We start from the raw sequence: 13,211 nt of genomic DNA, 5'->3' as shown, positions 1-13,211 counted from the left end.
AGCACAGCTGCAGCGGGAAGATGAACTGCTCTGAATGTCAACCATTGCTTGACCTCACAGTGCTCTCCATGCAACAGACATGTATCTAGATGCAGAGTGGACAGAGCTGCTCACAACATCAATTTTTGTAGAATGAAACTGTTCGGAGAGCTTCCCGTGATCTTCTGCAAACTAACACCAGGTAACAGGTAAAACCCCTCATTAGACATCTGAGACTAATCAGCTGCACGCTTAGCTCCTATCCACCCCACCACCAACATAGATTTTTAGCAATCTGCTGCTATTTCATTCAAATCCCATGTCCAGGCACACACTAGTCCTTGACTTGGAGACAAAAACAGGGGGAAGGGATCCAAGTACAAATGATGATTGTGACAATTGAATGTGCAGGCTGGTTTCTGTGAATATTTCTTGGTCCTAAAAGAAAGCACAGTACAGCTTCAGTGGCTCAAAATGTAAATCCCAATCTACTAATAAAAACAGCTCTGTGATCCCTAATGGCTTGTTAGCTTGGCATAATATCTTATCTCCAAGACACTATAATAGACACTTTATCTGAACTAGTTTTGCTATAGATGACCAAGTAATACTGTACCAGATGGGTGTCCATGCACCAGCCTCTCCAGAACCGGTAAATAAATACTGTCTGTGGCATCTCTCAAGATGTACAGTGGTCACCCAACCCCTCCTCCCCACTTATATTCAGCCTGTGCACTGCATCAGCATGGGAACTGCCAGGCTTGGCCAGATAGAAACTTAACTATGCATTTGCATGCCATGAAACTAAAGTATTTCGTAGTACCTGATGAGGAGGTTAAGTCTATAGAGCAGCAGTTAGCTTTGCAGAAATCTAAATATACCATTCCCTAATTAGGCATCAGTGACAGGCTGTTGGCCACAAAGGTTATTTAGACTCTGGCCTACATCTAAAGACCATATGAGTAATATCCAAAAAGTACTGGCTACCTGAGCCACTCTGCTACTCCAGCCCAGCATGTTACTGACCTGCTGCTTGGGAAAAGCTTGACAAGTTACCAGTGTATCTGAGAAGGTCACAAGATCCCTTCACTCCCTTGGTATTGCAGCATCCAGGTGCCCTGAAACAAATCTCCATAGTGAGGAAAGTCAGGGTCTCTTTTCCCAACACCCATGAAAGCTGTCAGTAGTAAAAGGCAAGGGTAGGAGCACTGTGCAAGCAGAGACTCATGGACCTGAGCAGTGACACTGCAAAGGATCCTATGGGACTTGGTAGCATTCAGCAAAGGGGATGTGTTCTGAGAGACCTCTGAAAAGCAGGAGTTTTTCTTCACCAAGAGGGTGAACAAACATATTTTCATTGCAGTCATTGAATGTGTGCACACACACAGACTACAACACACAGGAAACAAGTACAGACTGGTTCATATGCAGAATTTTGTCCAGAGGCATGGGCAACACTTTCCTAGCTCCATCTGCTCTGATGTGTCTCACATGGTAGCCATTTGTTTCTGGTCAGTCCCTTGTCTAGGCATTGTGTGATGCCTCCTTTCAAAACACACTGTATAGTAGTAGAATAGTGTCTCTCTCACCAAAACTAGAGCTGTTTCATTCAGAAATCTGCTGAAAATCTGTCTACACTGGAAAGCCTTCCAGCTTGAGTATTTTATGTTACTCTGGCCTTGGTCAGTTCTCCTTCCTCTGACACTGGTGTTTTTTTGCTGAAAGTGGGGCAATGTTATTTGTTTGACATAGTGCCTCATATGCCAATAATACTCTTTAATAACAAGACATGGGGTTGTCAACAATAAGCGTAGTTGCTATGTGGATCATATCTTGGCAGTTGTGTAAGAAAGACCAGCAAGCACTTCCTCTCCTGACTCTAAATTGGGAGCTCCCTCTGCAGACCTGTCCTGATCCTGCAGTTTCCATACAGGCAAAATGCCATTTTTGCCACTTGCTCTGTCCCCTAACATGGAAGCGTCCTGCTGTCTTCATTGACTCCTACTAACACTGCCCGGGGAGAGGGAGCAGCCAGAGCACACAAGGCTGTGGTTTTCTTACACATGGAAAACTGCACCTTCTCAATGCAGTGTAAGCAAAAGGGCGAGTAAGCAAGAAAACACAGCATGGGAAGTAAGGAGAAGGTTAAGTTAGGCAGAAGCCTCTGGGGCGCCTGGGAACTCAACAAGGCAGCCTCAAAAACACTGAAGAAGTTGGCATGGAATATCCCAAGAGCAAGGCATCACATGGCCTTGCTGAAATAAGGAGACAGAAAGCCCTGGAAATTGCAGGTACCTGCATTCCTATACTGGCTGCAGGAAGCAGTGCTCCTTACCAGAGCCAAAGCAGCTTCCTGAAGAAGATGACAGCAGATATAGGGTAGTAAGACAAGTGCCTTCTCTAAAAGTTTCTCCACAACTTACTAAATACCACTCATCACCCTGCTGCCATTTGTTCCCTTGCAGTCCCTGCGCTGTCAGCACATGCGTCCCTGATGAACTCTATCACAGACCTCAAGGTGAGAAGCCCTATACAAAGGTCACACTTGTTTTGGGCACGTCATGTGTAAAAAAGCAGCCAAAGAGAAAGGCAAAAATGGAAAACAGGCAATAGAAAACAAAACCAAATGTGTTAAGTTGTGGTACGTTTAATGGACTTCACAATCTACAGACAGAACAAGCCAACACCAAACTATGTGTGCAGCAGGAGTTAAAAAACCCTTTTGCTGAGGGATGAGAAATAACAGTAAAAAGCATCAGCAAAGATGGTTTTCGAAGGGATGCTGAGACTCAGTGTTCTGAGGGAAAGGCTTGCTTCAAAGTGAACATGACAAAAATCATCTCTTCACATTGTCTGTGGGTCCCATATTCAAAGAGGCAGGAGAACAAAGGTGAGCCATCGGGCCCAACGCCCATGTATTGCAGATCTGAATAAGCACACAGGCCCTTGAAGAGTATGCTGGGTTTTGTCCAGTGTGCTGGATTTAAAGGGCTTTTGTTGAGGTAAATTCCTAAATCTTTTCGACCCCTTGGGTCTGTAGGATGAGCGTAGAGTAACCAACTGTCTTGACATCTGGCATCCGGGGGAGGTGGAAAGGCAGTAATGCTTCCATGGCATCCCAAGGGAGGCTCTATTAGCGTTTCAACCCGCTGGCCTCCCTCGAAGTTCAGCCCATGGTTGTAGCTGACAGCCTGGATCCTGGCTCCCCTGTTGCTCCTTGCATTGCAGTAAAGGACCTTTCTGCCACAGGTATGCACCTCTGCTACCTGGCACTCTACTGCGCTCTCCTCCCCCACAAAGTTCCCCTTCTCCCATGTTGTCCCATGGTCAGAGCTGATGAAGCAGAAGGCATGAGGCGTGGGGTGTTGCTTGGGGTCCAAGATACGATAGGCATAGGCAGGAATCACAAGGCTCCGGGCCTCATCGAGCAATTGTAATCCATGACCTGGCCCCACCGCAAACGTGGCCCAGTTGTTGTACTCATTCCTAATAGTTCTGTCAGTGACATCCTGGGCAGCACTCCAGGTGCGTCCTTGGTCCATGCTGGTGACATAGCAGAGACGTACCAAGTTGATCTTTGTCCTCAGCTGATGCTGCTCAGAGATCTTTCCAGGAACGGCTATGAAGAACAAGATGAGTTTCCCCGAGACTTCATCATATACCGGGCAGGGGTTCATAGATCGGTGGCCTTCCAGCTGTGCACTGACAAGGGTCTCCATCCTTTTCCACTGCCACATCCCATGGGAAGGGAGACAAGAATGAACACACTGTTACACAGGGACTCGCATTATAGTGCAAGGATGTCTGGATAAAAGCTACAGAATAGCATGGGAAGAACAGAGGCAGAATAATGGATATAGCAAGAAATGGGAAGACAATAATCTGGCACCACCAAAGACAAGTGAAAATTATTTTGATGACACGAAGCATGTACACTTCACCAAGCATGTGGGTTATGTCCTTTTCAATTACTGCTCCCTGAGGAACTGATAGCTCCATATCTCAATGCAGCTGGTGGCTGATGACACCCTTTAAAAAGCTACAGCGGCTGAATTTTCAGAAATCCTCACAAATATATGTATGGCACGCAGACATGCCCAGTGCTCAAAGTGTGCTAGTACAGACACTGTGCTGTGTCAATGTTTTTTAGGAAGCACAGAGAAACCCAAGCCCTTTTCAAGCGTCCTGGATGATGACAAATCCCTGCTCATTTGGTCTCCTGTTCCTCACTTTGATGTGAATGTATGTGAATGGGCAACCCAGCCTACACTGAGGCACCTTGCTAAGGCTGATTACGTGACTCTGGTGTGGAGATTTGGACCCTGAGCTGTCTGACTCAGAAAATAGGTCATAGAGCTGGTATAACTACCCAGTAAGCCCTGTTTTCTTCAAATGAATAGCACATAATGCAATCATGTTTCTAACACTAGCATTGCAATTAGAAAACTATGACTACATAGTGTTGTTGGCTTGGTAAGCAAAGCAGCAGTTTTCAGTAAGATTATATTAAATAGCTTTTCTGCGCTGATTTGCTGATTAGCCTTTTTGTTCATATCTTATATTTTTCTATCCAATTAATATTAACTTTTATTGAAAATTTAGTATTTCCATTTTAAGAAACTCTAGCATGTGAACACAAATTACTAAGTTTATGACCAACTGAACCCCACTAACTGAATTACAGGGAGTTACACAAGATGTTACCTGAATGGTATGACACTGCAGGTGGGCTCAGAGGCTGCTTCTGCTAGGCAGACTCCAGCTCTTAAGAGCCTATAATCTAAGACAACCAACGAAGGTTTGGAATAAAAAAATAAAATTACTTTTTTTTTCCCCAAGACACTCATGCCTTTGCATATGCAAAAAATTATTATAAATAGAGTTTCCACCACCCCCAGCCACCCAGCAGCATAACTGTTAATAATAACTGGTCGGTTAATAAGGTAGCCAATTCACTGGCACCAGCAAACCAGACACTTTTTTTTGCATGGAGAGACTAACTATTCTCAATTGTTTTTTAAATCAGAAATTAGTCCTAAAATGATGAATTAAAAAAAAAAAAAAAAAGACTAGTCACTGATTGCTAATTTACTCCTCCTCATTGTTGAGGCATTTCTTCCTCTTCCTTGAGGCATTTCTTTTTCTTGCTACAACAGGACTTTTGTCCCATCTCTGTATCTGCATCCCCAGCTCTACAATGATGGGTCAAAGCCACCCCTAGAATATCTACTGCATTTTAGTGCCCCCAACAGCTGCCCATAGGGTTGAATCCCAGCAGTGATAACGAGACGTGCATTATTTATAGGCAGATTTGTCTCCTGGACCTGGGGAGGAGAAGCTGCCCTGTCCCTACAGCAAGAGGGTGAATACATTCCCCTCACGGGGGGCAGTGTCCCCCGCTTCCTCCCTGCACTGGTACCTGAACGTGCTGCGTGGCTGGCTCATACACGCCTCTGCGCATGACTATCAGCTTGGCATGTTCATCCACCAGGTCCTCTCGCTCCTCAGCGAAGGCCAGGATCATGCTGAACCGCGGCAGGTAGAGCAGGGCTGGAATTCGATAGCTCCAGGTACCGTTCCGGAATAACGTTTCTTGCTCCAGGACAGGGAACGCAGCCATTGTGCTAGGGGGAAGAGGACAAAGCACACTGCATTTTGACCCAGCAAAGTGTCATGGGGCAGATTCCACTGCTTTTGCTCTCTCTGCTCAGTGGGACCTGTCAGGCATTGAAACATACTTTCAGCTACTTTCAGCTTTGTACTTTGCTTCTACTTTTCCAAAGAGAACCTATGCATAGCATAGTAGCTGGAACTCAGGCCAAACTTACCCCAGGAGTGGCCTGGTTGGTCTGACTGGAGTGCCGCAAGGTAAGTACACTAAATACAGTTAATTAAAAAGCTGTGCTTTGTTTTGTCTTTTTAATTAAATGCACAGGCTGGGATTTTTTTGGTTGTTTTTTTTACTCTTATTCAGAAGACTGTTGATAATAAGACATTGCAGTAGTTTCCCTCAGAAGACCATTAATTTCTCTGTTGAGGTTGTATCCAACACATGGCACAGAACTTCTGCTTTGCCAAATATGAGTTTAAAATCCCATATAAATGACACGCTGAAGCAATCCCCGGCCCCAGGCGTGTCCCAGTTTGAGGATGGCAAGCACTGAGCATGAATAAGGAAAGGAAAAGAACACCCCTCCTTCCATAAGATCAAAAAACAGTCTGAATGGTGTCACATCACTTGGGATGTGACCAGGCAGAAACCTTGTCCTCTTTACAATGATTTGATAGCAATGTTATAAAGGAAAGCAAACATGAGGGACAATTTAAGGAAGCTGCCTCCATGTAACTGGTCTGTGCTATGCCCCTACATATCCTCTCTTCCCCTCCTCAGACCTACTTGGCCCTCTGTCCTCTTGCACCAGTGAGCCAACTCACCACAGTATAAAACCAGTAGATTAAGGGAATTGTGTCTCAGCAGATGGAGGAAAAAATAAGAAAGAAAAAAAGAGAAAAATATAAAAGGAAAAAAAATTCTCACATGATGCACCAGAAACTGAAGGCTTGGATATTCCCTGCTCAGCAGAGGTGGGGAAGAAAAAAAAGAAAAATAAATATTAAAAAATCAAGCCTTGGATCTCTGACGCATTGAGTGGGTAGGATGGCAGGAAGAAGATGACAATACACTATGAGTAAGAAATTCAAATGCCTCCTACCTCACTGAGGCAAGACTTGCTGCCCTCTTCGTTGAGGATTCTCCTATTTACCTAAATCTTGGAAAGTGCTACAGCAACTACTGGACATGGATGAGCTCCTGATGTTCTTGAAGGCTGCCTTGATAATTCAGGACCAGATACGGAGGCTACTTCAGAGTGCTTGTACCTGCCTGAAAAATAGTTTTCACTCTTCCATCTTTAAGATTATATTAGCCAGCCTAACTAACATAGACTTGGTAAATATTATTTTTACAGCATTTATTTATGAGTTAGGAAAACACAAATAAACTGAGTTTATCCTCCAGACAAGTCTGAAGGCAAGCCATACATTCCAGTCTATCCAGGTCCATAGCTAGGCAGCGAGCGTTCAAATATTCCTCGCTTTCACCTTCCAGGTGCTATAAATATCAGTGAGATATTTGAACTCACAGCACTGCTCAGAAGGCTCTGAACTGCACTGCTCTAGCTGAAGCCAGCTGTACAGTCCACAGCAAGCCCCAGCTCCACTGCCACTCTGATCCAAAGGCACTGGAAAGAGAAGAGTCTATCTCCCAGGAGCAGCTGCTCCCTCCTCACTGTCACAGAAGATACAGCAGCGTGAGGAAAGGCAGCAGCACTGCCACCATACAGAGTGTTACCAGAACTGGATCACAGTTCATGCAATAACATGAAGGAAATAGGAAGACCTTCCTAGAACAAATAACTGTGCTGTTTGCTACTTACCAGCATGGATCTGGCTATTTATGGCTCCTGAAAGAGAAACTCACCAGTGTGCTTCCAGACTATTTAAAGGGAGATTATTTAAAGGGAGATTAGTCAGCCTGTCTAGTGCAGCACAGGTTCCCTAGTGTTCCTGCTCATAATGCCATCCTGATCTTACAGTCCTGCTTCAGAGCAGGGCAACAGGGAAGGAAAAGAAAGGGAAAAAAAAGAAGAAGAAGAGAGAGAGAGAGAGAGTGAGAGAGAGAGATCTGGGCTGGTCCGTGAAGCCCTTGATGCCAAGAGACTGGTGCCACAGGAGGCCATGCTGCAGCCTGCTGCACACGAGTCCCTCCTGTCTGAGCCTGTCACCTGCACACAGCTCTGCCCACACTCTCAGCCCCCCTGTGACATGCTCGCTGTGAGTGTCACAACATCTTCCACTTACTGCCGAATGGGGATTGAGGAAATAGCTGAACTGGGAATAGCTGCCATAGAAACAAGCCTGAGGTGCCTGGACACAGCAACTATAATCAAAGAAAATACTGGAATCAAGTGACATTTCCATCTATCCAGAGACTAAATAGAGATACATGTGAGTGTGTGTGTATATACACTTATACATACACACCCTACACACAGTGTGGGTATTATGGCTGTATGCATATATATACATGCTATGTATCCATCTGCAGAGAAACTTTTCCATCCTTTTTTAAACACACAAAGTCAGTATTCAGCTTTTTCTATGTTCTCCCTTGTGGATTCTCATGCAGAGATTGAGTCATAACAGTGTGAGTTTCACACAGAATCAAAAATGCAGGATCTTTAAATAAGTTTTAAGTTCATAATATATATATTAAAAGAAAGGAAAATAGTGCTGCTTTAGTTACTTGTCCAGCCAACTGAAAGGAATTGATTTTTCTTTTGACCCCCACCTGTATTCAAAGGCATGCCCACCAACTACACCCTTCTGAATAAAAAAGAAGCAAAATTGGCAAATCATTGACTGGACAGCCATACAAAGAGTGTTCCAATGCTCATACTCCAGGACTGCTGGAATTCAAATCACACATGCTAGTCCTTCCAAGGCTACATTGCCAGGGGATGTGTGTGTCCATGATGCTACTCGGTTCCTAAACCTCACTGAAATAGCACTGGCTGGCTTGCCAGGAAGAAAACAGTGTTGCAGCCAGCACACCCCAAGGACATGGGCAAGACAAAGATCACAGCAGTATCTTTTGAAACACTAAGAGCTAAACTGGAATACAAAGGCCTGAAACAGAAGCAAGAGACTGGAGAGCTGTACACATGAAGACAAACATTGCTCAGACAATTCAACAACCTTGGAGAAAGAATTAGTTGTACTTTCCTGAACTATAGGAGTAAGAAAGGGAAACTGGATGTAGTAATTTTTTCTTAAGAGAAAAGAACGTATCTGGTCACCTCTTTCTGGATGACAGAGATGCTAGTGAGGAGAAGAGAAATTTATGATGTAGCCATTAAGCCAATATCCCCTTCCGCGTTCTGGTTTTTACTGGAGTCTTTAATTTATTTTCCAGACTTACCCTTGCAAAGTGTCGTGTTCAAGGAGGCTGATGTTTACCTGCAATTCCTCTCCAAGGCACGAGGGAAGCTGCTGCACTGAGATCCCATACTTCACCTCTGGGCAGGATTGGGCAGACAGGGAAGGATGAGCACACTGCAAACAGTAAGAGAAGAGGGAGTTAAACTGGAGGAAGCCATTACTCATCATTTGCAAGTTACACAGCTGTAATGATTTCCAAAGCAGAGACTGTTTCCAGCACAGCAGAAGAGTCAAAAGAAATAACAGTTGTCAACAAGTGAATCTAAGGTGGATTTAGTCCCTGGAAAGAGCCCAAGTGGCAGAAAGGAAAAGGTGCTTGTAGACACCAGGAAAGAGTACTTGCTCCTTCCACTTTTGTCCTTCAAGGCAGCTCACATGGACTTGGAGCAGGATGAGCCATTGCATGTTTATTTGCTTTAATCCTCTCCAAGAAAAGTGAGTAAAAAGCATAACATTTCCACTGGCCTCAGCTTCTGTAAAAACCTGTTCTGAACATGATCAGAACCAAGCTGAAATGACAGCATGTCTTTAAAACAAACCAACAGAAATAAGGTAATAGGCTGAACTCAATCCCTTGGTCCCTGTCAGAGAGCTCTACACTCTGTGGAGCAGGTAGCTTATTCTTGAATGATTTCAGATAGGTCGCAAAAGAGCTATCCAACTCACTAAGGGAGAGTCTGGGGGAAAAAACACAATCAAAAAGCCCAGAGAGAGTCAAATGCAAAACTCAACTAAAATTCTGCTTTTCAAGGCAAGCGCAAGAACCCAGGACTGCTCATTTTCTTCTCAGCATCAGACCTGGACTTACTGCTTTCCAAATGTATAAAGTCAACCAAGCATTATGCCAAAACACACTCCTTGTCTCACTTGAAGGGAAATAAGACGTTTTCCTTGGGATATTGCATAGAGGGGTCCCAGAAGTAGTCACGTTCCAAGCCCAGGTGTATAGGGTTAAGAAACAGAAGCCCCAGTTTGCTTCTAGAATAATTGCTGCACAGCACACTCCCTTGTGGAAGTTTTCCTCCCTCCTAAGCAGCATAGCTGTGCCTGTTTCTGCCAAAGCCCAGCATCAGAGTGCTCCATCTCCAGTCTGCTTATGCCCTTAGACCAGACCCTACACTAAAACTAGGCTATGGAATTTCTTAACAAGGCAAGCAACATACATTTATTTAGTCTACTAAATCACCCTCAATGTAAAGTCAGAAAGATGTTATCAGCAAAAGCTGTCAAACAATAAACCTTAAACCTTAGCATTCAGAATTCAAAACTGAAAAAGACACAAAACTGGAATTACTTTAATCCAGCAGCTAATTGAACTAAAAATTTTAACCACACTAGAAACAGAAAAATTCTCTTGTGGTAAAAATGTTATACCACATTTACAAGGGGATTTTTCATCACCTCAGTACATACTTTCCTAAACAATCAATCAGAGTCTGCTTTCAAACTGTTGTGGCTCAGCTTGGCACTAGCTTCTGTGCCTTAAGTGGAGGTTTTCTTATCAGGAGAGAGGAATTACACGGAGCAGCAGTATTTTTCTTAAAATATATTTGGTGGAGGAATACACAAACTGCATTCCTACTTGAACCTACAAAATGTTGTATTTACCTTTTTAGTTCCTAGCAATGTCCACAGTTATGAAAATAAAAAAGGAAAATGAAAAAGGAAAATGAAAAGGAAAAATACCTATTTACTCTGCGTCGTCTGGAAGTCACGTCAAAAGGCAAAAAAAAAAACAAAACCAAAAAACAAAAAAAACAAAAAAAAACCCCACCAAATGCACTGCTATTGGAATAGAAAAAAGGGAGGCTCACCACACTCTTACCAAGTAATCTCCAACCCGAAAAATTATTTATGTTGGCAGCAATGTCAGCTGCCTTGGATCCCCAGGAAAAGCTGTCAGCTGGCATATAAACACAAGCTTACATTTAAATAGCAAACCTGTTTTGCATATAAGGGGTGGTTCCATGGGAGCCAGAAAAACAATAGGGAAAGACTTTTACATTATCATAGTAATTAAGCAGCATGTTTCTACCTGCATGGGTTGCTGCACTGTGCCACAGCTGTTGGTTCTATACAGTTCAGCATGCTGCCTTATTTCTTGGTCCTCTACTCCCTTGGTGCTGAGGAAGGCAAGGTTCCTCTGGTAGCAGTATGTGGACTCCCAGTGCTTTCCCTCAGAATACTGAGCTCTGGGAAAGAGCCCATAAAATTGTTATAACCAACCAGTGATGGTGCTGTAATAATCTAACACTGTCTCCACACACCTCCAATCCATCAACATGTTCTTTCTGGATAAGAAATGGGTTACCATAGGAGTGGCCAGGCAGGAATGCAGGAATGACATGCTGATGCGTTCAGGGGCAGCTCCCAGAGCCTCTGTGGAAGTGTATCAAGGCCAAACTATCCCGGCAGCTGCAGGCAAGGAGCTACTGGGGGAAACCAAGCACAGGGAGGAGAGCACAAGCCTAAGGTCACACCTGAGGAAGAAAGGGATGGCAGTACTCCTTCTCCCAGCTGTGCCCTGGCTGGCTGAGAGGCAGCACCTGCAGATGCTGCAAGTACCCAAGCAAATCATTTGAACTACATTGTGCTACTGCTATCAGAGATTACAGCACTATCCCATTTCCTATTCCATTTCTTGCTGCATCCCTTGCTTTCCTCTCTTCTCTACTGAGTTTCCATTGCTGCCATTAACACTTTTTGTCTTTGCAGTGATCTGAAAGAATGAGAATAACAATCCTGTAAAATGATCTTGCTAGTCATGGAGAAAGTCTCCTCATTTGATGGCAGTTGTGGTTGATCTGTGCAAGCCAAATAGGAAGATGCAAAGTTGTGGATTTAGAACCCATCAGCTGAACAACCAAATTAAGGTAATGCTTCTATATTACTCTGTTTCTCTTGAGCAACCTTGTATCCTTTCCTGTGCCAGCAAGAATCCTCATCTTACCTTGGCAAGCCATCAGAGGATATGACACTGGCAGAAAATTAATCCAGGGAGAAAAAAAAAAAAAAAAAAGTGAACAGTTTTTGCTGGGTCATTGTCCTGGATTGCATCAGCAAGAGTCCATCAAGCAGCAGAATCTGCAGTTGGGGCAGGACCATGAAGCTGCAGACAGGAGGAGCAAACGCACGACCCAGACTAGCCCTTAGTCATTGGATCTAATTAGCTGTGTGGTAAAACCACACCCCGTGTTTACGAACCTTGCGTAACTGGGCAGGTAAAGTATGGCCATAATTGGGGCACAAAAGAGAAGACTGAAGACGTTTGTATCTCGTTGCATTACCTGGAATCAAGCAACAGTGTGAGGGAAAAGTCCCTCCAGAGACACTATCATTGACATCCACCAGCTACTAACTTTTAACAGTGGCTCCTGGAGAAAATCCAGAGTCAAGTAAAGCAGCAGCAATTAATGGAGGACGAAAGACATTGAAGAGGCTGCTAAGGTGCAGTCTGCCTGAAAGTGAGACATGAATGATTGCTTTATTGATTTCTTCCCCTTTTTTCTTCTCCCTGGCTAGCAGTAGTGTTATTCAGGTGATTTTCTGAGTCACACACTTGGTTTCTGCAGCCAGACAACCCATAAATACTCATTTGTTTAATATAAATCACTTTTCCCAGCTGCAGCTTAAAACTGGTTGTCCATCCCTTCTGAGTGGAAGTCCCAAGTGTCACTTGGTGTGGTGGACACGGTTCCATGGGCTACGGTGGCAGCATGCATACGGCAGAGTAGCTCTGCCTCTGGCCACCTCCCGCCTCCCCTTGTTGGCTCATCCTCTCTAAGTTAGATTCCACACATTCCCCTGCAGCCAGCTGGGGTTCCCCACCTTTGACCCACTCCCCAGGACCAGTCAGTATCAGACATGGCTGTGCTGAAGCTAACAGTTTAGAAAGGCTAAATCTACTCCTAAAATGAAGGATGTGCTGCTTAGTCCTGCTATGAGGTTAAAATGAGGGAATCCCAGTGCCTGTGCAGGACAGTCCCACAATCAACATGTGGGCACCCCACACTGCTTCCCTGCAGCCACCAACACCACTGCCAGCATCCAGGCTCCAGCTCTGCTCTTCAGCCTCCAGCCCACAGCAGAGACCACTATTTGAAAAACCCCAGTCTTCTGGTAAAAGAAAAACTGCTTTTCCCAATCAGCATGTTGTGTTCTGAAATTATTTTACAAAACTGTTCCTTAATAACTATAAAAAATGGATGTCCCACTGTAGACATGCACAGCCC

General features: G+C 44.3%; 1 protein-coding gene across 8 annotated transcripts in view; it reads right to left on the bottom strand.

Moving 5' to 3' along the window:
* Positions 1-114: 114 nt before the first annotated feature.
* Positions 115-13,211, bottom strand: part of NEU2 (neuraminidase 2) — a 38,637-nt gene continuing 25,540 nt past the window's right edge. For 4 of the 8 annotated variants that reach the window (XM_038145984.1, XM_038145986.1, XM_038145985.1 and 1 more), the window contains 3 exons: positions 8,998-9,093; positions 5,399-5,603; positions 115-3,707 (listed from right to left, as the gene is read on the bottom strand). In XM_038145984.1, the coding sequence (XP_038001912.1) occupies positions 2,769-3,707; positions 5,399-5,603; positions 8,998-9,047 (1,194 nt within the window). In that variant the 5' untranslated portion in view covers positions 9,048-9,093 and the 3' untranslated portion in view covers positions 115-2,768. Of the gene's footprint in view, positions 3,708-5,398; positions 5,604-6,692; positions 6,917-8,959; positions 9,094-10,665; positions 10,683-13,211 lie in introns of those variants that run through there. The other 4 variants (XM_038145988.1, XM_038145987.1, XM_038145989.1 and 1 more) reach the window with 3 other exon arrangements.

The sequence above is a fragment of the Motacilla alba genome, chromosome 9 (assembly GCF_015832195.1).
Source record: "Motacilla alba alba isolate MOTALB_02 chromosome 9, Motacilla_alba_V1.0_pri, whole genome shotgun sequence".
NCBI classification, from domain to species: domain Eukaryota; kingdom Metazoa; phylum Chordata; class Aves; order Passeriformes; family Motacillidae; genus Motacilla; species Motacilla alba.
The sequence above is the reverse complement of the archived record's forward strand: the minus strand, read 5'-3'. Positions and strand labels throughout refer to the sequence as shown.